A 26253-nucleotide genomic window follows, 5' to 3' on the forward strand; every position below is an offset into this window, starting at 1 on the left:
CAGACAAGGACACAGACCACCACAGACCGGTTGTGTGTTGTCAGTTCAATGAGAATTCTGCTGAGTCACTAAATGAGTCACTAACTTCCACATGTCGGGAAACCTTACAGCTTACATACAAAAAATAAAACAAAAAACAAAACAAAAACACACGATGGGGGTTCACCGGATTTGAAACCAATCCTACAAATGTGCGTGGCATTACCAAGAATGAGTTTTGAAGCTGAAAGTTTTCTAAACTATCAATAATTATAATGATTAACTAATCATTTTCATCTCTCATGATGTTGGAATGATTGAATAATCTTTCTGTTTTGCTCAGAGGAGTATTAAAAAATCTGTTTTAGGTAGCAAAAACTGTATTTAAAGGATTAGAAGGTGTGTTAACAGTTTTTTAATATAATAATGCTTTCTGGGAAAAATGGAAACCAAACAGAGTGAGCACGACAAATGCATTTTTTCCCCTCGGCAAGAAGTACTGCTCTCCTTGGATTTTAATCGTCATGAGACAAAACAAAACAAAACAAACCAACAAAAAAAGAAGTTTTACGTTCAATTCCAAAATAGAGGGAAAGCGTTCATGAAAGTGTATATCGCATCTTTATTTCTAATAGGGAAGAATGACTGAGTGTCTCAGGGTCGGGAATTGGGACATGGCCACACCACCCCAGTGCACAGCCCTTACCACTGTGCTTTCTGAAGAGCTTTGGCGGAACGTTGAATTATTGCTATTATGACACATTAAGTAAAAATAAGAAAAGGCAGGTTATACAATTGTACATTTTATATTATTTCAGTTACATTAAAATATGTCTAGGAAAAAAATGGAAGGGAATAAAAACTTTCATTACATCAAATTGCCCCCAAATCCAAGAGGGTCATTGCCCGAGCTCCAGGGAGGGCTGACCCTGAAGGGTTTAGGCTGCTGACCTTCAGCACACTGAACTGTCAGCAATAAATTCCAGGCTTCTCTTTCCCGTGTGAGGACTGGTCACAGAGTCACATGACTCCCAGGAACTGGCAGCAGCCTCCCTTGAGGGTGACTGGCCACCTCTTCTTGGAAGACAGAAAGATCCCCATCAGCCCTGGCGCTAGGCCACCAGAGGCCCTGCTGAACCCCATCGTCTCCCTCGGGTGGGGACGGCACGAAGGCGTGGGGAGGAGAACAGTCCTCACCCGGCTCTGTTTGTCTCCGACTGTGGGAAATGGGCATCCGTGGATGAATCGCTCAGGGCCAAGGTACTGGGCCAGGAGAACATGTCTTCAGGGCCAGAGAATCCTTAACCTCATGAGACACAGACACAAGTATACATGTGCTTGTATACAACACACACAACAAACACACATTTATAGACAAATGCGCACATATGCAAACATAGTCACACAATATACTCATACACGCGTACAACTTGACGCACACATAGTCCATTACCGTATGAATACCATACGGGAATAACGGGCCCCAGGTACGGTCAGATGCCCTGACACTTAGTGCGGATTGTTAATGACTGATGGTCTAGTTTGGTCTAAATCTTAAACCCTTTGTTTTCAGAACCCAAAGACTGAGGTTGAAGCAAACCATTTGTAAGACTCTTTTAGTTGTAAGACTCTGTGATTTCAAGGACAAGGCACATTACCCACCAAGAGTGAACTCAGTCCCTGCTCTGTGCCCCCGTACAGGAGCCCCATGGCTGGAGTCACAGCCTTGGGCCCCCAGCCAGGCCCCCCTCACCAAACAGCAGCCCCCAGGGTGAGGGCACATCACAGCCCCATCCCGGGGCACCTCTGCTGTCAATCCTTGTGGAACTTCTTTCCTGACCCTCCTCCTCATGCCCACACTCTACTTCATCCTTACAGAGCAGAGACATGGCCCTGGGAGCAACAGTCCCCACCAGCCCTCTGAGGCGGGCCTTCCGGAAGATCAGCGGCTGTCCCCTGGGGCATGTCTGGCTCTGCCCCATGCACATTTCCAGGGGTGCTCTGGGACAGCGCTGACTACCCCTTAAAATCCCATTTCAGGGACTCCTCTCTGGCCCTCCCTCCTCCAGGGTGTTCAGCTGGGACCTGCGCTCCATCCCCGTCCTGGCCCATGTCTGGAAGTCACTGAGTCCCGGGCCCAAGGGGTTTGGGGCTCCAGCCTCTCAGCAGTGCGTAACTTTTCATTGCAAAGATAAAGTCGGACCTCACCCTCAGGTGGTAGCCAGAGCACAGCTACAGTCTCTGGAAAGAGCCCCCAGGAGCCCATTTTTCAGGCGGCTGTTAGCTTGAGCCCCGTGACTGGCCTGGGGGAGCAGGTACACTGTCACCTGTCTCTGTGTCCTTGTTGTGAGCCCGGGGAGCAAGCGTTCATAATAGGTGCTCAGCAAACATCTGGGGGATAATCAATCAGACGACATTACTCCTCATAAAGTTTGGCCTGATTACATCCTCGAGAATCTGAAGTTCTGAAAAGATATGGCGCTATCCCAAGTATGAGTTGAAACTGAAGGAGGAAAATTGTGTAGGAAAGAAAAAGAGAAAACATGCCAAACAAAATTCTTATCTGTTCTTCCTATGATACCATCTTAAAGAAAATATTTTTTGATAAAATGAACATGAATTCTTCCAAAACAAAATGTATCTTTTTTTCTATTCCCCCCCCTTGTGGGGATCCTGCTTTGTTGGATGTTCCAAACACCTTAGCTTTGGTAAGGTAATCTTGCACATTCCTCTGCAATCCTTATTGCTACCTGGATATTTTTACATTCCAGCTTTATATATTTTCTCTACTTTAAAAAGTTGCAGTGAAATAGAATATAAAATTGTTTGTTTGAGCCGCATTTCCCCGTGCGGCACAGGGCAGTGAGCACACGCCCAGCGCTGGGCACCAGCCTCACCATCCGTCCCCAGATCATTTTCATCTTCCAAACTGAATTAGCTTTTCCCCTTCACTAAGGCCTTCCTCTCGAAGCTCAGCTCTCCTGACCACACTCCCTGACAGGCACGTTGCCGCTGTGCATGTAGAAAGAGTGAACTCACTTTGTGGCTTTTCTAGGGCCACACTGTTAAGATTCAATAAAACCCATGGGGACTCTGGACATCGATGGGGCCAAATGTGGTTTTGTCACTTCAGGGACTCCTAAGTTGTAATTAAACCCCTTCTGCGGGCACCTGGGTGGCTCAGTGGGTTAAAGCCTCTGCCTTCGGCTCAGGTCATGATCCCGGGGTCCTGGGATTGAGCCCCTCATCGGGCTCTCTGCCCAGTGGGGAGCCTGCTTCCTCCTCTCTCTCTCTGCCTGCCTCTCTGCCTACTTGTGATCTGTCCGTCAAATAAATAAAATTAAAAAAAAAATTTTTTTTTAAAGAAAAGAAGAAGAAGAAAAAAAAAAAAAAAACCTGTCCTCCCGAAACTGTCCTCCAGAATCTCCACCTATAGTTTTGATTCTTTTTCCTGAAATGTGCCTTCCAGAGTTGGAGCCAATCAGAACTCCCATGGTGGCCTCCAGTACATTCCACAGAGGCTTCAGACCCTGGGAAGCTCCTGTCCATATGGAGACCTCAGGCCACCCAGGGCAGCCCCGGAGGGGGCTTTGTACCAAAGAGCAACGCCACCTAGAGAGGTTGAGGAGCCTGTTCCCCACCCAGTGCCCTTCACTGTGACACTAAGAAAAAGGTCCTACGAGGCTTGTCTTTGTGGCTCCTGGGACCTTGCACTGACGGTCTCACTGTGGCCTCACGAGGTGACCTGTGTTCTGGTTTCTTCCCTCCTGCAGGAGGCGGAGCCGGCTGCTTATGGTGGGACTTTGCCAGACACTTCCAGCCTCATCTGAGTTCATGACTGAAGACCCCAAAAGGCCCCCATGGCCTTTCCCAGGAAGGGGCTTTAAGCTCCATGGTCCTGAAGCCCTTCAGATTTGGGTTGTCATGGTTCCCATTATGGCTTCAACACTCCAGGAGCCCAAGTAGCCCACATCCTTCTGAACATGCGCCAAGCCCGGCACCTGCATCAAAGACAAGTATAGACGCTTGCGGTCCTTTGCTCTTCTTTGCCCCGCATCCTCCCTCTGCCCCTTTCCCCTGTTAATAGAACATTCTTCTTGGGAAGAAGGGCTCCTTTCCCAACCTCACCCCGGGGTCCCCAGGGCCAGACCCTCAAGGACTCCACCTCCCCGCCCTCCATGTTCTGTGCAGGGCTGCTCCAGATCCCTTGAGGGACCTGATCCTTCTCTGGAATTTACATACAGATGGTTTCCAAGACCATCCTCTGGGTCCAGTGTCCTAGTGCCATGTCCCTTCCTTGTGACGCTCTCTATGAAGCAGGAGAGAAGTGACACAAGACAACAGCATCCCCTCTTGTGAGGCGACCGCAGCTTCAATCAGTGAGGTCCTTTCCAGGCATATTTACGTATAGGTTTTAGTTTAGTTTCATTTATATTTCTTTTTCTCATTATAGCATAGACCATGTTTATGGTGGACAATTTGGCCGAAACAGAAGTGGACTGTATTCCCAGGCCCACAAAGAAAATAATCATTACGATTTTAGTCTTCTCCTTCAAATCTTTTTTCTTTTGTTTAAAACTGTCTTGAGATTTTATTAAATGCAGGGTTTTTTTTATTTTTAAGAAAGATGTTATTTATTCACTTGAGAGAGAGAGACGGAGAGAACACAGGCAGGAGGATGGGGAGAAGGAGAGGGAGAAGCAGGCTCCCTGATGAGCTGGGAGTCCAACGTGGTCCTCAATCCCAGGCCCTGGAGATCATGACCTGAGCTGAAGGCAGATGCTAAACCATCTGAGCCACCCAGGTGCCCCCTAAATGCCGGTTTTGTCATTTAGTGCTACCTTGCAGGTCAAACCTGGCATTTCCAGTTGATGGCTGGACGCTGTGGGCTCAGTGTGGAAGGAAGGGCGGGAGCTGTGCATCTTCTGCTGTAGATTTTCTCTCACTCCTGCAGGCCGCTCCCCGCACATCTGTACAGACAAAGCTTCCCGAGTGCCTACACTAGGACTCCAGGATTCGGCGTGTGTTTGGGTCACGCAAGGACAACGGAAGGGACTCCTTTCTTTGTGAGAACAAATGTGAAAACCCTCTGGGCTCTTGCCGTTTCCCCTCACCATTCCCAATTTTGGTAATAACAACCCCCAAATAAAGCTAGGTGTTTCCATATGGGGGTACAGGTTCGGACTTTCTGGACTTCAGTGTGGTTTGTCTGCTCTGTGGGTACTACAGGAGGAAAACAAAACAGAGATAAAGGATCCCTTTTGAATGAAAGTTCAACAAATTAATGAAATAAGAAACGTTATTTATAACAAAATAAAATAAAAGGAAAAAGAAAGAACAAGAAAGAGAAGGCAAACCAGCAACTTCCAAGACTATGACTTATAGATTAAGTAAAAATAACTCTATTGATATACACATATACACACTATGTAGGTAGATAAAAGATAGATGTCATAAAATTAAAATTATATGCTTCTCAGGACAGAAGAATTAGGACACGTTCCTCATAGCTATTTTTTTTTAAAGATTTATTTATTTGACAGAGAGATCACAAGTAGGCAGAGAGGCAGGCAGAGAGAGAGAGAGAAGCAGGCTCCCCGCTGAGCAGAGAGCCCTACATGGGACTCGATCCCAGGACCCCAAGATCATGACCTGAGCTGAAGGCAGCGGCTTAACCCACTGAGCCACCCAGGCGACCCCCTCATAGCTATTTAAAACTGTATCACAATGTGAAATCACTGCAGGAAATCTTGCTTCCTTCACCTTCTTTGTTAGACCTCGCAGACTGGAAGTTATCAAACCAGGATCTAAATGTGAAAATCACCCGCTTTGCGCAAACGACAACGGACTGCCACACGCCACGGGGCAGGGGTCTTCCGAGTTCTCCCACAGGCCTTCCTCACCTGCAGCGGTGTCGCCTTCTACCTGAGATGCGCGGGAATGAGGCCGGGGCACCGTGGGCAGGTGCCGCGTGGATGCGCACATTGTCTAAACAAGAGCAACAAAGACGTGTTTTTCCGTGAAAACAACGCTGGCCATGTACTCTCTAGAGAGGAATTCCTTCTCCTTTCTATTTAAATATATATATATGAAAACGTGTGCTAAGGACCCAAGGAGCCTCTCCCTCTGCTCCGGCCTGTCCTCTGCTGCCCCCTGCAGGTCAACAAGATGACTGTGCCCCTGGAGACACCTGGGGGCCCTAAGGGAGAGCAGAGGTGGGCCGCGCACTGTGAAGACTGCTCCCCCGAGCGCTCACGTGAGCCTCCAGCTTCAGCCTAAGGCGGCGGTTCTCAGCTGGGGTGATTTCGCGCCCCCCAGGGAGCCCAGGGCCACGTCTGAAGACACCTGGAGTTGTCAGGAATCGGGGAGGACGAGCCTTGCAGAGACCAGAGACAGTGGCGCTCCACACCTTGCAGTGCCCGGGACCGCCCCGCACGCCGGAGAATGATCCGGTCCAAAATGTCAGCAGTGCGGAGGCTGAGAAACACTGGTCTCATGAAGCCCCACACAGGAGAAAGCGGAAGATGTGCTGTCGGTGAGACTCGGGTGGCCCCGAGCTTCCTCGGGAATGCAGCTGTGACCGGTGCTGAGGGGCCCCGAGCGGGAGAGGGATCGAAATGCTTCTCGGTCTCGTTGAAAGGAGATTGCTTTTATTTGCACGGAAATGGCCTCTGGCCTTTTCTACTCTGAATTAATAAAGACTTTAAAACTGTAGCAGAACAGCCCCTCAGCCTCTGTTTCCCCCTTGGTGGCCCAAGGGGGATGAGCAGCCGGAGCTCCTCTCCCACGAGCGCCCCCCGCCCTCCAAACCCGAGCTGCGCGTCGTGGTCCCGGCCTCCGTGTCAGCCCGGCTCCTGCTTACTGCGGGCGCAGAAATGTAAGTGAATTTGCTCGCTGGGAAACCGCAGCCTTGTGAAAATTCTCTATTTAAAAGGTGCCGGGATCTCTGATTTCCTCCTCTTATGTTCACTGAAAATCTTTACATCAAAATCATCTGTGAAACTAAGGCTTTTCTTTGAAATGCACAGAAATTTCCAGTAACTAGCATCCTCCGTTAGTGCTCAGGTTTGTCTGTGGAAGGGATTTAAGACACTAGCTAGCACCAGCTGGACTTTGGCATCTATGAAAGTCTGCATCGTCTGCCTTGGAGGGAGGTTCAGCATCTGGGGTCACCCCCCTGTCACCACCCCGTGAGGTGCCAAGTGTGAGGAAAGCCTGTGGGCCTGAGACATCTCACGGATGGACTTCGAGACACCAGTGCACATGTTTTTTTCCTTAATTATCACCTTCCCTCCCTGCAGAACCAATAAGGAAATGAAATAAGGACCGTACAGAAAGGGAAAGAATCGAGGACTATGTCCACCTTTTTTGTTTCTAAGGCCTGTTAACTCTTGTTTCTGCCTCTGACAGCAGAACCAGTGGATGGAACAAACAGCCTCCCGTGCAGGAAAGACACTAACGGTTTTTCTCCAACAGGACGGGAAGATAGCAGAAGAGCTCGCTAAATCAGAGCAGCACGAACACGTAGCAGGTCTGCTTGCAAGACTCCGAAAGGTGAGAAATTCTGGTTTTTTTTGGCCTGGTACTGTTTTTATGTGAAAAATTCTGTCTTTTTCCTTTTATACAATGAGTTGAACAAAATGAGGCTTTGGACACACAGGCTGTAGGAAAGGCATCTCTCCCTGACCTGTGGTTTGCATACCGTTAGCATAAATGCATCAGCTCCCTATCGGTTTCTTCTTCTGTGTTTGGACTTGGAAATCATTTGGCTTCCTTACAGTTTCTGTGCCTGGTTTCCCTCCTCCCACCGCTTCTGTAATAACAGTTCCCATAAAGTAGACAGGAAATGAGAAAGCTGACAGTTTCTTTCTTTCTTAATGTTTTGAGCTTCAAGATGTCACATGATATGCTCGGGTTTAGGAAACACATTGTTGCTCTAAGGTTTAAGGAAACAGGATACAAATAAGTAAATGCAGGGGTGTCTTTCTAGCCCACATCATAGGAATGTGTATCAGGAGTCTTCGAAATAGTCACACCCTCTAAGCTAGGAACTCCGTGTCTGGCACTCTATCCTAAAGAAATGAAAAATGTAGGGAAAAAAGTTTTATGCAGAAAGATATTCACAGCAGTGTTATTTATACTACAGTTATAAAAATGAAAAACATCAGGGCAACAACAATCTGGTAAATTCTTATACAGCTATAGGATAAGCAGGTTTTGACCATTAAAATATTTTTGAAGAGGTTTTAGCCACTGGACTTTAATGCTTAATTTCTTCCTGGCTTCCAAGCAGAAGATAATATTATGTGCACATTGTAAGTTTTTTTTTTTTTTTTTTAAGAGCATAAAAACAAAGTGTTAACAGTGGTGTTTGAAATTTTACTAGTGTGATTCACACTTTTTGCTTTAAATGTTAATGTATTTTCTCCAAATTTTCTGTAATACTGTTGACTCTTGAACAACACAGGTTTGACTGTGAGGATTCACTTTTTTTTTTTTTTAAATAAGATTTTATTTATTTATTTGAGAGAGATTGAGAACAAGCAGAGGGAGGGGCATAGGGAAAGGGAGAAACAGACTCTACTGAACAGGGAGCCCCTGGGCCAGGACAGGGCTCGACCCCAGGACCCGGGAATCAGGGCCCGAGCTACCGAGCCACCGAGCAACACCCCCTCCCATCCCCGTTTAGATCCACTGGATTGATTTTGTCTGTCTCCTGTGCCCTTCATTGGGCTCAAGGCATCTGTGCCGATCCCTCCCCAGCTATGGGGAGAGGGGTCCTTCTCCGGGGCTGAGCTCACTTGCTGTGTAGTAAGCCCCTGATCTCCTTCCTGGGTTCACCAGGTCCTGCTCCATTCAGGAGCATGTCCTCGACTCCGTGTTCAGTGAGACCCGCGAGTCTGGTTCCCTCAAAGGGCCCTACACCCTGGCTTCCTGATGAGCCAGACAGGGGGGAGTTGGCTGCCATGTGTTTCTAACCACAGTCTTAAAAAAAAAATCAATCAATCAGTCAATCAATCACTTTCCAAATAAGTAGCTGCTTGGAGTCTAGGGACAACCGGTACTGGCATCTGTTTCTTGAAAATGACTGAGACGTCACAGGAAGGACCTGGAGAATAGGTCAGCAGGGACGTGTGGTAGGTTGTCACAGGGGCAGCAATCCCCACAGAGAAGCCAAGCCAGTGGACGTGTTTGCTGTTGTGATTCATGTCACATGGCAGAGGAGAGTGCTCCCAAGCCGTGAGGTCGGAGAAGGGAGAGGAAGAGGACAGTGTCGACTTAGGAGCCTCTTGTCCCCATTTCCTTCCCACGTCTTCTCCTCCCTGATGTTCCCAGTGTTTCTCTGGGGGAGGGGGGCATTTTGGGGCTGGTGGGACTTCTTGACCTTGCTGGGCACGAGGACCCCAAGCAGCTCCTTTCAGTGCCTCCCCTTCCCCATTCATTGTGAAATAGAAAATATCACCTCCATGCATTTCCTGACACCCTGGGGTGAGCCATCATCTGTTCAACCCCTCCTGGGATCCTAAACACATTCCTGGGGAGAAGTCTGTATCTACACAGCAGGGGGGGTGGTCTTAAATTGCCTTATCGTTCCATAGGTATGCAAATGGCCTAGACTGGCAACAGAAATGCCCCATTGTTTTCACTTCTAATCAGCTGACAAGTCTAAGAACATTTTTTATTGTATTATGTTGTTAGCATACAATACATCATTAGTAGTGTTCCATGATTCATTGTTTGCATGTAACAACCAGTGCTCAGAGCAATCCATGTCCTCCTTAATACCCATCACCAGGCTCACCCACCCCCCACTGCCCTCCCCTCTGAAACCCTCAGTTTGTGTCCCAGAGTCCACATGGTTGGTCTCCCCCTCCGATTTCCCCCACTTCACTTTTCCTTTGCTTCTCCTAATGGCCTCCATGTTATTAGGAACATATTTTTTATTATTTTATTTTATATTTTTAAAAGATTTTATTATTTATTTGACAGAGAGAGACACAGTGAGAGAGGGAAACAAGCGGGGGGAGTGGGAGAGGGAGAAGCAGGCTCTCCGCTGAGCAGGGAGCCCAATGTGGGACTTGATCCCAGAACCCTGGAATCATGACTTGAGCTGAAGGCAGATGCTTACCGACTGAGCCACCCAGGCACCCTAGAAACATATTTTTCAAGAGGGTTTTGCTAGAGAATCTATGGGACTTCCTGTTCTATCATGATGCTAAATTTCAGGGCCTGCAGCCCTCCACAGGGTCATACTTGGAAATGGGACAGTAGGGAGAGAAAAGGGCAGTTTCTACTTAGGAGCATCTTGCGATGTGGATGATTATATGGACAGAAGCAACACTCAAGGGATAAGGTGAGGAAACATAATAGAAATTGGCTCATAATTAGCCTGGACTGATCAGGCACCATTGGGCTGGGAATGTAAGCGAATTCCTATGACTAAACTACGAGAGCTCAATCAAGAGAGAGAGCTCTGGGTGTGCCTGGGTGGCTCAGTCGTCAGCTCCGGTCATGATCCCAGCATCCTGGGATTGAGCCCCACATCAGGCTCCCTGCTCAATGGGGAGCTGCTTCTCCTTCTCCCACTTCCCCTGCTGGTGTTCCCTCTCTCACTATCTCTCTCTCTCTGTCAAATAAATGAATAAAATCTTTAAAAAAAGAGAGAGAGTTCTGAAGAATGAGGTCATTAAAAGGGATTTCCTAAAAAAAAAAAAAAAAAAAAAAAAAAAAGGATTTCCTACTTTGTTCAAGGTTCTTCCAGGGAGCACACACTAGCGCTCTGACCCCTGCTGGAATGGTGAGGCACACTGTGTTCTGGGGCCTGCGGTGGGGTTTGTAGCCAGGAGAGAGAGTGGCTCAGCTTGGACCCCAGCAAGGACAATTGGGGATGTAGAGTCATGGAGCCGGTGGGTCGATGGATGGAAATTGCTAAGAGGAAACATCAAGGTGCGGGCTTCTTGCCGGACCTACTGCTTTGCCTTCTTCTCTGAGCTGGTCGCCTAAGGGCGGGCGCAGAAACAGGCAGAATGGGGGGGAGTTTCTTACACTCACAGGCTGAGAGAGTCCGACCAGACGGTGGTCACAGGGTGGGAGCCCATCCAAGTGAGAGAAGCAGGGAGGACCCCTGCCAAGGGATCTTATTGGAGATTAGGTGGGGTACGGCAGGAAAGGCATGAGGGGAACTCACTGGTATGTTTGAATGTCACAGGGTCCCAGTTGTGGGGCAGGTAGGAAGCTTGTCTAGGGCCCCCTTTTCATACTGGTGGCTGGGATAGTGACTCGAACATGACAGGAACATGGTGACATGATTTTCAAAAGTAAGGGACAGAGCTCAGTAAAGATATCTATACCGATATATATATTCTTTTATCAATTTATTAAAAAGTTACATTCTTGGAAATATTAGCATGTATTAAACCATGTTCTCCCCCAAACCATCGTTCTATGTAAAATGCAGGTGTCCTAAGCCTAGATAATCATGAACTGGTTGTTCTCCTGCATAATGCTCAGCAGACACTCAGAAGTCAGGCGGCTTCAGGAGAATTCCAGGTGCTGGGACCTTGTATGAACATAGGGGCACAGGTCCTACCCACTTCCCCCAACTCCCTTCTCAATGTGAAAGCCGCTACCCATTTCCACCACACCCGCTAGGGGGCAGTGTTGTGGCGTGGAGAAGGAAAGTCCCTATCCCACACAGAGACGGGCGGGGGGCGAGGGGGTGGGGTGGGTAGGACAGGGAACCCTCAGCAGAGCTGTGTCTAGCAGGTAAGCTTGCTGGGTGGTGGAGAAAGCCACAATGGCTCAGTGGGAGGACAGCAGCAGGAAACCTCCTTCCCCAGGTTTGGAAGTGGGCACAGTGTCTGCCAGACCTGAGGTCCCAGGAGACCAAGAGCGGGCAGTTTCCTCCCAGAGGCTCCTGCCGGGTCCCCCTGAGTCCTGTCATTTCTCGCACACCTCTCTGTTGAGCATCTCCCTGCCAGGTGCTGGGGACACGGTCTCTGCCCTCAAGTTGGCTCCCAGTCGAGAAGGGGAGAGCGTCCCACATCACCCTACAGTCTGGTGGAGTCACAATGGAGAACCGCACCTGGGCCAGAGCCTCCCGGGGAAGAATGTTCCTGAAGGGATCCCAGCAGGAGGTGTCCCCTGGATGCCGGACGTCAATAGGTTAGAGAGTGGGACCATTCTGGGTCGGGGAAGGAATTCCCCTGAGGCTGTACCCCACAGCTCCAGTGGGCCCCTGTTCTGGAGCCATGCTCACTCTGGGAGCGGATAACGAGGCTGCCTGTGAGGCCGGATGGAGTCAAGGGCACGGGAGTGACGCCTCACTGTGCAGCCTCGAGGTGAGCTGTCTGGGTGATGAAGTTCTAGAACCTAGGTGAGGTTTGGTGGGCTGAGGCGCCAGCTTTTGCTGTGTCCTCAGCCAGCCTCCTGCTCCCTCATCATGGGTGCCCAGAGCCCCTGCCCATACTGTCCCTGCAGAAGCACTCTTGCCGTGTTTGGTGTCAGTGTTTACATACCTGTGTGTCCCCAGGACACAGATATGGGCCGGGTCTGGACCTTCCTATTCCCTGCACTGTGTGGAGCCCATGGGGGCCTCTGTAAATGCTGACGAGTGAGGGAGTGAGTGAGTCTGTGAGTTCTCCTGCTTCTCCCTGCAGGGATGAGAGATTGGACAGGCGCAAGGCTATCAGGGCCCCACACCGCCACCGTATTTGTCTTTGTACCTAGTGATGCCCTCCTTCTCAGCATCTGGTACAGTCACAGTGCCGGGGAAGCAGGACCCCTCCACGCAGAGAGCAGCAGATGGCCCTGGCCAGGCAGACAGGCCAACCCTGCTTCTTCTGGTAATCAGTGACCTCGTAGGAGTTGCTCCAACCAATTCCTTGTGCACCAAAATGCCACGGACCTGGGCACAGAGAGCAGATGGGTAGTTTTCAGGGACTGGATGGGAGGGAGGAGTGACTGCTGATGGGCTCAGCTTCCTTACATCATGGAATGTTCCAGAACCAGAGAGCCGGGCTGGTTGCACACATCATACATGTAGTAACACCTCGGAGCTTCAGTTCTCTTTAAAATGGCTGAAACAGGGAATTGTATGTTACTTGCACTTTACGTGAATTTTTTTGTGGCTACAATGGGACACCACGAAACCTCTGTGCACCATGGGTAAGAATCGTGGACCAGATACGAACTTCCAGTTAGAAAATGAGTGCCGGGATGTACTGTACACGACAGGACCACAGTTACTAACACTGCATGGCACGTGTGAAAGTTCCTAAGACAGTGGCTCTTAAAACTTCTCCTCACAAAGAAATCCCGATCGAGAAGGACAGGGCGAGGGGGTTCCAAAGTGGGAGCATCCGCGCTGGCAATTTGCTCAGAGCCTTCTCTTGTTCTGTGACTAACTGGCCCCCCTGCACCTGTGTTTAGGACGCTCACCGGGGACTCTTCATCCAGCAGCTGCGACCCACGCAGAACCTCCAATCCAGGATCAAACTGAAGCTGTTTGGCCACTCGGGCTCCGGGAAAACCACACTGGTGGAATTGCTCAAGTGTGGGCTGCTGAGAAGCTTCTTCCAGAGACGCCGGCCCAGACTGTCCTCTGCCAGCTCCACCAGGTTCCCGCCCTCCCCGCTGGCGTCCAAGCCCGCAGGTAGGAGCCTCCACCCTGGCTCCTGTCTCTGTGCGAGGTGCTGGTTTTTGTGCTGTCCCGTGTCAAGGTCTAGGGTGACTAGTGGCTTTGTGTTGGTTCCCTGGCCCGTGGTGACCGGATCTCACTGCCCTGTTGGTTCTAGGTGTCTAGCCCAGCTTTGGGTCCTGTGTGCACTTGCTTCTTGGCCTGTGCTCCCAGATTGCCCAGGAATAGCAAGGCCAGGGCCTTCCCAAAATCACGGTCACAGGCACAGAGGTCCAAACGGCAAATGTGCCAATCACAGAATGGTGTCGTGTTCTAATTTGGGAAGCAGTCCTTGGAGACACACTGAGCTTGGATGAACACAGGTTTCAGGTTGCACAGATCCAATACTGGCCACAGAATGGGCCCTTCCCCTTAGGCTTTCTTCTTGGAAGAAAGAAGCTGGGCACACCCAGTGGAGAGCAGCAGCATTGGGTTCCCGGGGAAGCTCCACTCCCAGGCATATCAACGCTGGTTGGTGGTTTTGAAAGGCTCCTTAATGATGTCATGGGTTGTCCGTCCACTCACATGAAGCCTGACCGGGAGGTGGGCTTTGCTGTGCTCCCCCTCCGTCTGCAGACACGGCTGTGGGGGGATTCTCACCCACAGGCGAGAAGCACCCACAGGCAAGAAGTGCAGGGTGGCCTGTGGATGCCTGAGAAGCACCCACAGGAGGCATGACGGAACTGTACCACTTGAGATGCTATTTCTCCTAAGTGCTCTGGAGTGAGGGAATTCCATTTTGCACAGGTAAGAACAGAGGCCTTCATTTAAATACAGAATTAAAAAAAAAAAAAAAGGAATAGAGATCTTCAAAGAGTTTCCCACACAATGTCAGTTTTGAAGTTTTGGGCTTCAGATGCATTTCTGTATGTGATATGACAAAGGTGTCCTATGCCTCCTTCAGGTTGAAAACAAATGTTTTGAAACTTGAAGTTTTTTCTGTGTAACTCCTGTCTCTGTAAGGAGAGATGTCTGGAGAGCACTTGTTGTGTTGGGGGACAGTTGACTGAGATTTACATGCCCCTTTCAGTTTTTTTTTTTTCCCTGAGCACAGGAATAGAAAAAACTTGGGGAAGAAATATCTGCCAAAATGAATTTCTAATTAGAAAGATTATCATGCCGTCAACGTACATTTCTAATTCTTAACGAGCATTAGCTGTGTGCCAGGAACTGGGTAAAATGTGGTACATGTGACACCTAGTTTAAACCACATGTTTTCCATTTTCTACTGTAATCTTGATCCAGTTTGGGGATGTAAAACGGGTTACACCTTTTCCAGAGCCAGTAGTGTTCCCCGTTTAATGGTTAGCTTCACCATCTGTGTGGACCAGCCTGTGTTGTGGATAGTGAAGGGTCAGCTTTCCTGGCAGAATTCCGTATCACCCCTAGAGGGAGCCAGCTCTCCGTTGCTGTGGGGTAAACTCCCTCCAGACTGAGCCACTGCGGAGTGTGTGTGTGTGTGTGTGTGTGTGTGTGTGTGTGAGAGAGAGAGAGAGAGAGAGAGAGAGAGAGAGAGAAAGAGAGACAGAGACACAAGGCAGGGGTGGAGAGTTAGGGCGGACAGACCGAGACAGAGAGATCTATTTAGAGCTCTGATCTGGAATTTTCCTCAGTCCTCATTTGGTATGAAGGTTATGACCCCCAAGCCCAGGAGCTGAACCAGCCACACGTCAAGTGACATGTAGGTTCCCGAGTAGGTGAGATTTTATCTCCTTCTCAACCCTCATCCCTGAGAAGTAATGTCTCCGTTCATCTTCCACAGGTGGAAGAATCTGGAAGTAGATTCTTGATAAACTGTGGCTCAGGAAGGCCATGTTATCAGCCAGGGTCACGAGTGTGGCGGCGTCCTTCAGCCAGAGCTGAGAGAGACTGGGTCATGGGACTCAGTGACGGAAGATTCTGGCAGGACCATGTCCGCTCTGGACCAGAGAAGCCTCGCCAGCCACGGTCAGCACAGAAACACAGCGGGTCCCCTAGGGAGGCTGCTTCTCCCATTCTCTTGACCACCCCTGGTTCAGAGCTGCATATCCAGGCTGAACACGCAAATTTCTGTCAGGATAGCAGGTTGGTGGGGCTCGGCTTCCCCGACAGGACTGTTAGGAGGCAAATACTGCCCTCTCTTGTGTCCCATGTGAGTCCATTCCAGAATTCTCCTGGTCTCCCAGCATCCCTGAGGACGCTGGCTTTGCTACCAGAAGGAGCCGAACTGTACTCCATTCTCCGGGGAGCGGACAGCCTTGTTCTCTCAGGAGGCAGAGCTCTGCTCTCCGTGGTCACTTGTGTAAAAGGAAATCCCCTCAGGGATTCATAAGACTGAAGAAAGTGACAAATGCAGGAAAGACAGGAGAGAAGACCCAGGGGACACCAAAAGGATGTCCAGCGGGCAAAGTGGCTGGTCTCTGGGGAAACCAAGTAAAACCTGGAAGCCGGGAAGCGTGGAAAGTGGTGTGTGAGGTTGACATGGTCTGTGCTGACCTGGATCCGGGTCCCGCACACATGTCGTCTCACTGGATTCTCACGTCGTTTTGAGGTTGTGTCATAACCCACTTCAGAGAGAAAGAAGTGGGGGCTCAGAGACATAATGTGTCTGCCTCAGGCAGAGGCTGAAACCCGGGGCCTGGGCGCGGTGTGTTGTGTGCAGGAGCGGGTGTGGGGGAGGAAAATAGGATTAGCTGCCGACATTCACACCTCAGAAGATTCCACTAAAAACTTGAATAATCGGTTTCTTGTGGAAAATTGGAAACTTCAGCTACATGGGGGTCACATTACTGCCTGAGGCTGGTCAGCGAGGAGGAGGGTGGCTGCCTCAGACAGAGGGGCACCTCCTGTCTTTCAACCCCCTGCCCCCAGCCCCTCACCCAGAGTCCCATAGACCAGGACAGAGAAACTGGCTACTACCTACATGTGTGAAATTTCGTCCTGTGACAGAAATGACATTTCAGGAAGGCATTGGAGTGTGTGACCATGGACTAAGGTACCCCAGTCTACCTACCCCGGAGGTGGAATTCAGTCCCATATCTGAGGCCCAGAGCCCAGTGGTCTCCCAGAGGGTCTAGATAAGCAGGGGTTGGATGGGAAACCCCTCAGGGGTCCATGTGGCTTCATGCCCAGGGGGTCGGTCTGCCCCAAGGGACAGGGAGAGTCTCCCTCCAAACAGTCCCTGGAAGTGACAAGACCCACCTGCAGGTAACTGTAGATCTGCCTGAGGTCAGGGAAGAGCCAGAAGCTGTGTCTGCAGGCCGTGTAACAAGCACAGCCTGGACCTGGAGTAGGGGCGGCTGGAGACAGCTGCACGTGGAGCCCGAAGCCTGCCCCTCCCAGGGCGGCCAGCATACCCGTCACCTCCTGACACTCAGCAGTATCAGGGCAGTCGTCAGAAAGGCAGACTACGGTGCACATAGGAGGTGCCATGAGAGCCTCCTTGGGTAGACAGGATCCATGGGGCCAAGGTGGCTTCCAAGAAATATCTGAATCCAGCTCTGTCAGTGCACAGAGGCTCTGCTATGCCTGGGGGGCCATGCTCTGCTCCCTCCCAGGCCACACCCCTGGTCCGCACAAGCCCTGTGAGAAGGGCCAGGCTTGTTTCCTTTCCCTGGGAGAGAGACCCCCGTGGGCACCACAGATCACTCAGACTTAGACGCCTGGCCCTTGGCGCTGTTGGCTCCTGAAAGTGCAGGGGGAGAAGGGCCGAGCCACTGGGCAGGACGCAGGAGCGGGGGCACGTGTGGATCCCGGCTGCTCCGTGTGCACCTGCTCGGGGCCCCTGGGTCTTCCCCACTGAGCTGGTCTGGTGGCCACACCCAGACTCGCTCTGTGGCCAGCGGAGGGTCGTGGCTGTGGCCTTGTGGGTCTGCAGCAGGAAGGACATACCCAGAGTAGAGGGGGAGCAGGTGTCCAGGAGGAGCCTGCAGGGGAGGCGGCCTGCGGTCCCCAGAGAGGAACACAGGGGCGCTCTGTCTATGCTCAGGGTGCCCAGGGGGCTGCTCCACCGGGCCTGCCTGCCGCTTCACACCACTAGGGGTCAGCAGTTAGCAACGATGAACGGTTTCCCTCTGGTGCCTCTGTCTCCGTGTGAAATTATCATTTTTATGATACGGGACACAAACGCTGTCCTAACGAGAACTCAGTGAGGTTCAGGAGTGCCTTCCAAATTCTGTCTGTTCTGCCTGGGACAAGCTGACCTGCTGGTGGGTAGAACCTCTTCGCGGTCAGCCTGACACAATCTCACGGCCCAGAGTGGGACAGCTTCATCAACCTCATTTAGAGTCCTGGTGGGGACGTTAATGGAAGGACAGTGTCATGGGCACAGTCAGGGGAGCATCGCAGAGACAGTGAAGTGTTCAAGGCCTGGGACAGAAGGAAGCCATTCCCTCCCCTGGGGCAGAAAGACCAAAGGAAGATACTCTGTTCCTGAAAAAGCTGGAGCCCCAGGGTGAAGCTGCTGGGGGTGGGGGGCGGGGGGATGTGTCTGAGTCACAGACATGCAGCTGCTGTCAGAGAATAGAAGGGAGCGAAGAGGAAGTTCATAGTACCTGGGCCTTCTCCCCTCAGCCTGTCCAGTGCCTCCCCTTGGCTGACCCCAACCAGAAGCGAAGTGACAGGGGCACCTCAGAGATGCATTCCCCAGGGTCCGCCTCTGGCACTGAGGTGTGGGAGGTGCAGCGGACAGGAAGAATCAGGGCAGCACCCCTGACCCACACGTGGGGGGCCCACGAAGCCAGCCTGAAGCAGCAGGAGGTGGGGACAAGAGTGTCCCAGGAAGGGACAAGGCGCGGGCCAGGCTGCTGGGGAGGAGACACAGAAGCTGCCCTGTTCTCACCGCCTCCCGTCCACCTGCAGTGTCCTGAAGTACCTTGCTCCTTCCTGATAATTTTCCCGGAATTCCTCACTTTTTAATCAGTTATTTAAAAAAAACTACTATATTGATTGTCCTTTCTTTTAAAAAGCACGCATTTATCCAAAATATGTATTTCTTTTTCTCTTGTCCCTGTTAGACCACGTCTTCAGCTTACCTATTTGGTATTTGTAGGAAGGACTCCCATGCACGGACTCCCACTGTATCCCTCATAAACAGACAACATGTGAGTGCCTTTGCAGAAGAGAGTGTGTCTGAGAGCAGCCGGGTCAGCCAGGAGCTGTCGCCAGGAGACGCCTCCTCTCTGTCCCTTGCTGTCTGCTGATCACCGCTGGAGGTGCTGCGTTCTGAGCTGGTTTGTCCCCCAGTAGTTTTTGTGTTTCACTTGGCAAGGAAAGGGGAGGAAGGAACCTTCTTCTGAGTCATTTCACGGCTGGTGGTTTTTTCACAGAAAGACGTGTCTTTGTTGCTCTTGTTTAAACGTCGGCGTGCAGGTCCACACGGCACCTGCCCATGGTTCCCTTGCCTCATTCCTGAGCATCTCAGGTAGAAGGTGACACAGCTGCAGGTGAGGAAGGCCTGTGGGAGAACTCGGAAGACCCCTGCCCCGTGGCGTGTGGCAGTCTGTTGTCATCGGTGCACAGCGGACGATTTTCACATCTAGCTCCTGGTTCCGTAACCTTGTGTACTTGAAGTCCAACAAGATGAAGGAAGTCAGTTTCCTTGCAGTGATTTTAAGTTGTGATGGAGTTTTAAGTTGATATGAGGGAACGTGTCCTAATTCTTCTGTCCTGGGAAGCATGTAATTTTAATGTTCCATTCCATGTGTGTATATGTGTATATATATATATAAATATGCAGTATGTATATACATATATATGAATACAGGTATTTTTACTTAATCTATAAAATGTAGTAAAAAGATGTTGGTTTCTCACTTCTCTTTTTTTTCTTTTCCCTCTTTTTAGTATAAATAAACTATTGCTTGTTGCATTCGATTGTTGGTCTTTCATTCAAAAGGGATCGTTTATCTCTGTTTTATTTTCACCCCGCGGTACCCACAGAGCGGACAAACCACACTGAAGTCCAGAAAGTCAGTGAACCTGAACCCCCGTATGGACACACCCAACTTATTTGGGAGGCGTTGTGACTAAAACTGGGAATGGTACAGGGAGATGGGAAGAGCCCAGAGGGTTTTCACCTTTGTTGTCACTCAAAGAAGGGAGACCCTTCCCTTGTTCTTGCCTGACCCAAACACAGGCGGAATCCTGGAGTCCTGGCGTGGGCACTCGGGGAGATTGGTCCATACAGATGTGCGGAGAACAGCCCACAGAAGCGAGAGAAAACCTACACTATCTCCTGTCCAGATTGGGGAACAGAGGCATAAGGTGGAAACGTAGGTCATTGCTGTGTTGGTAGTTCATTGAAATATTGAAGTTGCCTCCTGGCTCCTAAGGCAGTCAGTCAGCTCTGTGGTTTCCTGGAACAGAAATGGGAATTCTTTGTTGCATTCTAGAAATACTTCATATTGAAACTATTGTAGAATTGTTTTTACTTTTTAAATATCCTACATTCTAGATCAATCAGCTCAAGTTGTTTTAATGCTGGGAAATATGAATTAAGTAGAAACCATGAAAAAAAAAATCATTTTTCAAGAGGGGAAAGCTGACTTTAGCCTCAAGTGGGAAATTTCTTGCCCAAGATGTCAGTCTCTAAAATATATGGCTAAGATAGTTTCAGTGTCGTTGGTGATCAATTATTGATGACTTTCTAGAAAGGATTTTGAACATTTCTAGAATGCTTTTTGGATGTTTCATTTAGCCACTCTGGACAGAACTGCTAAATCACTAGGGAGCATAAATGAGTTGGTCAGATGGAGGAGGTCGATGGCAGTGCGAAGATCCAGCAGTGACCTTCAGGTTTGTGTCAGAGTGAGAAGGCCCCACTCACATGCCTTCCCACCAGACCCCATATCATGGGAGAGAGGACCTGACCTTCCTCCCGCAGGTCAGAGTGGTTAGTAATCAAGACAGAAGAGCAGAATGCCTTCCTGCCTCTCACTCCAACGGCTCACCCACAAATAGAAGCCCCAAATGGTGTGAGCTTGTTCTGAAATTAGGAGCCGTCCCAGCTGAATATTTTGTCTGGAAACATTTGTTGACATAACTCACTCAAGGGCCTGGGCACTGCTTCCTCCGTAGGGATATGGTTCCTATATAAATGGGACCCTGCTTGAAGGGAACTAAAGGGATAAGAGGGGACATGATGATGTCGTGAATGTCCTAGTGTAGCTCTGGGCAAATTTGGGCTGGACTATGGGTCTGGTTGTTCTAGCTAAACAAATAGCCTTCTCATCACTGACAGAAGCAGAAACAGGTACTAAGCATTAGCCTCATGCTGAGGCCTTCAGTCACTGGACTGATTCTGGAAGAACATGATATTAGCAGCATCACATTCCCATGAGCTCAATATTCTAAGGCTGTGGGTTTTCTTTTCCTCTTCTGCATTTTTATTTTTTATTTTTATTTTAAAATTTTTTTGACATAATGTTCAGCGATTGACTAGTTGAATATAACACCCAGTGCTCATCATTTCGATGTTGTGTTATCGCCAGTAGATTTTGTTACAATTCCTCCACATGTGCGGGATCTTCTCTAGAGTAGGCAAAAAGCCGAGGTTCTAAGGAACAAAGAACATCAACACCAAACAGTCCTACAAGTGTTGGGCATGGTTCGAAATGAGTCCCCTAAGGGCTAGTGCCCCAGCATGTGGAGTGTTGTCTGGGCAGGTCAGACGTGCACTCCATTCATTTCTTCAGATTCTGGGTTTGGATAATGCCCTTAATTCCCCCTTCCCAGATTCAGTATGGTTGTCATCATGCTTATTGAGTTTCAGCTCTTCTGGTCTTGGAGTATTACCGACCACAGAGCTGACAAACATCACAGTGCTTGTTCTGGCAGGTAGCAAAACGGCTCACCACTAACTGCACGTGATTGTCTCCAGGTGGCAGCAACATCTCCCCTAGGTTGGGTTCCAGAGGCTGCAACAGGAACTCCCACCAAAATACAACCTGGTGGCTGATTCAGGCCCACAGAATGGAGCACCCAGTTCTTCCAGCTCTGGAGCCAACATCCCCAAGGCTACTTGACTGATTCCTCAACAAGCAACAGGGTCATGGGCCGCCATGATGGCTGTGTTCCCAACAGCTGAGGGGTCAGGGTCCAGCTTCTGAGCTTTGCAGCCAGGCAAGTGCTACAGACATATCTCCTCTCCCTGTCGCTCTGCTTCTCTGTGCTGGGAAAGGAAGAACCATTTTTGCTTTTCTCTGACATTCTCAAGCCCCCCCCCCCCCCGCCATGGAATATCTAAGATGTTCCAAGGAGCCCCTCCAAGTCCTACACCCTTCAAATCTAGAACTAAGGCCAGTGTTTGTATCAATAACTAGGAAGTGAGTACTAAACACAACAGGGACAATCTTCCAGGGGAGGGAAGCAAATAAGAAAACTAGAGGGGGTGGGAATGAGAAGCCAATTGTCAGGGACTGCCTCTGGCTGGGAAAGTCCCCGCCATTACAAGAAGGCGCTTGGCTCACTGCCAGCAAAATATGCTGCAAGTATACAATGAACTTTCTGGTGAAGCCCGCCTAAAGGAGGACATAGTCATTGGCTGTATCAAATTTAATCAGCATAGTAACAGGACTGTCATTGGCTCTCCCCATTGCTTGGCCCCTTATTGGTCATCCTGCTGTATATAAGCTAAGGAAGTTGATTAAATAAACGGAAATGAAGCATTAACACCATACCAGGCTCATTGTCGTCCTTGCGGGCCGAGGGTGAAATATTAAGAAAAATAGAAAAACCTTGCAATGGAGAAGTCCGCAGGTAAGCGGGGAAGGGACCATGATCAAAGTGGTGGAAATCTTGTACAAGACCGCAATAAGAAGCGGGGCGGCCCTAGAGCCGGGATTTAGCAGTGAGTATATACCGAACAGCCATTAGGTTGGGATTCTAATTATGGGATCTGGACTGTCAAAGTCGAGGTTAGAGGGTTCCCTAAAGGACCTTCTAAAGGCCAATGGCATGCCATTAAAAACGAAAACTGCTAGGACATTCTTGAATACAGTTGAGACAGTGGCGCCTTGATTTCTGGACGAGGGCTTGCTAAATATCCCCCAATGGGACCAGTTAGGTGAGGATTTTAAGAAGAGGGATAAAAATAAACCATTGCCGCAGGGAACGTTAGTTATATGGACTCTAGTCAGAGGGTGCCTGGGAGGATATAAGCCGAAATGTGATTCAGTTATTCAGGAGGGCGCTGAGGCACTCGAGGAAGTGAAAGAAGAACGCTCATCTCTTGCTTCAGAAAGGGGTAGTTCTAGCAAAGGGGTAGTTCTAGCGAAGGGGAAGAAGAAATGTCGGGGGAGGAGCTAGAGTGGAAGTTCAAATTAAAACCAGACCCTCCCTGTTCAGCAGTGACCCCTAATGCTCCGCCTCCTTAAAATCCCCTGGCGGGGGAGATAACATGTAAATGTCATCCCTCTGCTAATGAGGATTGGAAGACCGCGTGGAGGGGGGCCAATAGCAGCTCGATTTTCCCAGTTCTAGAGGACCAAAATCATCAACGGTATCACCAGCCCTTGGACTTTAAATTAGTTAAACAATTAAAGGAAGCGGTCATGCAGTATGGCCCTCAGGCAGCATTTACTATTTCTCTAGTGGAGTCCATAACAGGCATGAATTTAATCCCCAAAGATTGGGGGAATTTAGCAAGGGCAGCCCTCTCTGGAGGGCAATATTTGGTCTGGAAGACAGCATGGCAAGAGCATTCCCAGGATGTTGCATGGCGTAATGCCGCGGCAGGCAATCCACAATGGAATCTGGATATGCTTATGGGCATGGGGCCATACACTGGTAAACATGACCAACTGCAATACAACCCTGCGGTATACATGCAGATTGCGGCTGCTGCTACCAAAGCATGGAAAACCCTCCAGGGCAGTGGGGACTTGCAGGGTCAACTATCTAAGGTGATACAAGGACCAAATGAAGCATATGCTGATTTTGTTGCAAGATTAATGCAAACAGCTAGGAGAGTATTTGGGGATGTTGACACAGCCATGCCTCTAATTAAACAACTGGCCTATGAGCAAGCCAATAAATGGTGTAAAGAGGCCCTTAGGCCATGGAAGGCTAAAGATTTAAGCACATACATCAAGGTATGCAGGAATATTAATGACAGTGTTATTCAAGGACAAGTACTTGCTTCAGCCATTACTCAAGGCCTTCAGGGCATTCAGCTACCCCAACGTAAGGGTGCTAAAGGAAATTCTGGGGAATGCTACAAATGTGGAGCTCAGGGGCACTTTAAGCGAGAATGTCCTGACAGCAAGGGTCCCCCAACAGTAAAGCAACCTGGCATATGTCCTAGATGTGGCAAGGGTACACAATGGGCGAATGAATGTCGCTCAGTAAAAGATATTCAAGGCAATCGCACTGCAGACATGTTAACCAAAGAGCAATTTATCTTCACTTTAATGGAAAATATTCAACAAGCAAAACAATTTCACAAGCTATTTCATGTTAATGCTTTTACTCTCAGACTTAAATTCAACATAACTAAAGCTCAAGCCAGGGACATTGTAGTCTCTTGCAAAAACTGTGTTACCCTCTTGCCATCCCCCTCTTTAGGAGTTAACCCACGAGGCCTGTTACCCAACCATATATGGCAAATGGATGTTACTCACATCCCTGAATTTGGCAAACTAAAATATGTGCATGTTTCCATGGACACATGTTCTGGTGTCATATTCGCCTCTATCCATGCTGGGGAAAATCCAAAGATGTTATTCCCCACTGCCTTCAAGCCTTCGCCGCTTGGGGTAAACCTCGACAAATAAAAACAGACAATGGACCTGCATACACCTCACAAGTATTTCACGGTTTCCTTACTCAACTAAACATTACCCTAAATCATGGTATTCCCTACAATCCTCAAGGACAGGCCATCGTGGAACGTGCCCACTTAACCATCAAACAAACTCTTTTAAAACAAAAAGGGGGAATAGGGGACACGTTCTGGTCCCCTAAAGACAAACTAAATACAATTCTATTTATTTCAAATTTTTTGACGCTCGATAAAAACGGTCAAGCAGCAGCTGAAAGACATTCAGCCCGTATGGATTCTTCCCCCAAGCCCTTAGTTCTTTGGAAGGATATCCTTACGGGACAATGGAAAGGCCCGGATCCTGTATTAATCTGGAGCAGAAGCTCCGTTTGTGTTTTCCCACAGGACAAAGAAGTGCCGATTTGGATTCCAGAGAGATTGGTCCGGAAGGCCCCTGAGAACGAGGATGAGGACCGAGGAAGCCGTGATCCTCCTACTGTCGTGGGGGACTCTGATATTCCTAATTCTCCCGATGGCGACACGTGAATTATGGGCTATTCTGAAGGCTTGGCCCTATTCTTTACCTTTAACTAATTCTTCCTTTATCTTCCCCCCGTTCTTCACTAGCTGATATACTGAGTGTTGGTTCTATTGTTCCTTCTTCTGCGCTTTGTGTTACCCCTGTAAAATTCTCTCAATTTAATAAGGCCAGCAATTCCTCCCAACAGCTCTCCCAGTATTTGCAGGGTGCTTGGTCTGACGATTTTCAAAATTTCACATGAATCCTTCTGGCTGAGATAACTCGAGTAAATAGTATGCGTGTGCAACCAGCTTCCCTTCTAGAGCTATTCCCTATGTCAATAGAGGCTGGGACATCTCCCCAGATATGGCTAAGCATGCTAGATCGGTAGTCAAAGACGGGTAAGATCAGTAGAGAAACATACCAACCTAAGACAGGACAGAGATCATCAATATCTTGTGTCTGATGACGGGTAAGGATGTTTTCTGCTACTGACGACCTAAGACAGGCACGATCTCTGCCATAAAACAAAAAAGGGGGAGATGTCGGGGACTGCCTCTGGCCGGGAAAGTCTCCGCCATTACAAGAAGGCGCTTGGCTTACTGCTAGCAAAATACGCTGCAAGTAAACAATGAACTTTCTGGTGAAGCCCGCCTAAAGGAGGACATAGTTATTGGCTGTATCAAATTTAATCAGCATAGTAACAGGACTCTTATTGGCTCTCCCCATTGCTTGGCCCCTTATTGGTCACCCTGCTGTATATAAGCTAAGGAAGTTGATTAAATAAATGGAAATGAAGCATTAACACCATACCAGGCTCATTGTCGTCCTTGCGGGCCGAGGGCGACACCAATGATCAAAGACCAGAAAGTTCCACAGAATTAGCTTCCTGTCCTCTCCAGTCAGAGCGTGTGATGGGGTTTCTCCCTTTGTAGAAAGCCCACCGTCTCCCTCAATTTCCCCTGAATCTCAGAGACATGTCCTACTCTGGAGGTTCTGCTTGGTTTTGGTCCCAGTTTCATTTCTGCTCCATAAGGCCAAAGATCAGTGGAAGTGTTCCATGGCAGAAGGTGGAGTGGGGAAGGAGTGGTCATGGAGAGCCAGGCCACTGATACCATACCTTCCTGTCACTCCAGCAGTTCTGGAAACTATGGCTCTCGATTCTAAATTCTTTATCAAAGAAACCACCAAGTTACAGCTTTTATTTCATAGGAACACAAATTCAAATATCATACCAAATCATGTTCTGTATGACTGGTTTTCCAGAGGGTTACATAAAAAAGTAGAGGAAGCAGCAAAGAGAAATTTGTGCGGCTACTTTTCTTTTTCAAAAGTTAT

The 26253-nt window shown here is 49.2% G+C and overlaps 1 protein-coding gene and 1 long non-coding RNA gene across 3 annotated transcripts; both read left to right on the forward strand.

Moving 5' to 3' along the window:
* The first annotated feature begins 7212 nt into the window (after positions 1–7212).
* Positions 7213–13783, forward strand: LOC131812147 (death-associated protein kinase 1-like). Its single transcript, XM_059141240.1, has 3 exons — positions 7213–7533; positions 13411–13633; positions 13776–13783. The coding sequence occupies exons 1-3, from the start codon at positions 7402–7404 to the stop codon at positions 13781–13783; spliced, it is 363 nt and encodes a 120-aa protein (XP_058997223.1). The 5' UTR covers positions 7213–7401.
* Positions 13784–14078: 295 nt separating this feature from the next.
* On the forward strand, positions 14079–19471 carry LOC131812558 (uncharacterized). Of its 2 annotated transcripts, none has more exons than XR_009346398.1 (3): positions 14079–14404; positions 15420–15604; positions 18652–19471. It is a non-coding gene; the product is annotated as an uncharacterized LOC131812558 (long non-coding RNA). The 2 variants fall into 2 exon arrangements; XR_009346399.1 differs by having other exon boundaries at positions 18687–19471.
* The last annotated feature ends 6782 nt before the right edge of the window (positions 19472–26253 follow it).

The sequence above is a fragment of the Mustela lutreola genome, chromosome 12 (assembly GCF_030435805.1).
Source record: "Mustela lutreola isolate mMusLut2 chromosome 12, mMusLut2.pri, whole genome shotgun sequence".
Lineage (NCBI taxonomy): Eukaryota > Metazoa > Chordata > Mammalia > Carnivora > Mustelidae > Mustela > Mustela lutreola.

Excerpts from the sequence above, each read along its gene's own strand:
- LOC131812147 (XM_059141240.1), top strand. The coding sequence starts at position 7,402 with ATGGAACAAACAGCCTCCCGTGCAGGAAAGACACTAACGGTTTTTCTC. Across the intron at positions 7,534-13,410 it reads TGCTTGCAAGACTCCGAAAG|GACGCTCACCGGGGACTCTT; the intron begins GTGAGAAATTCT and ends ACCTGTGTTTAG.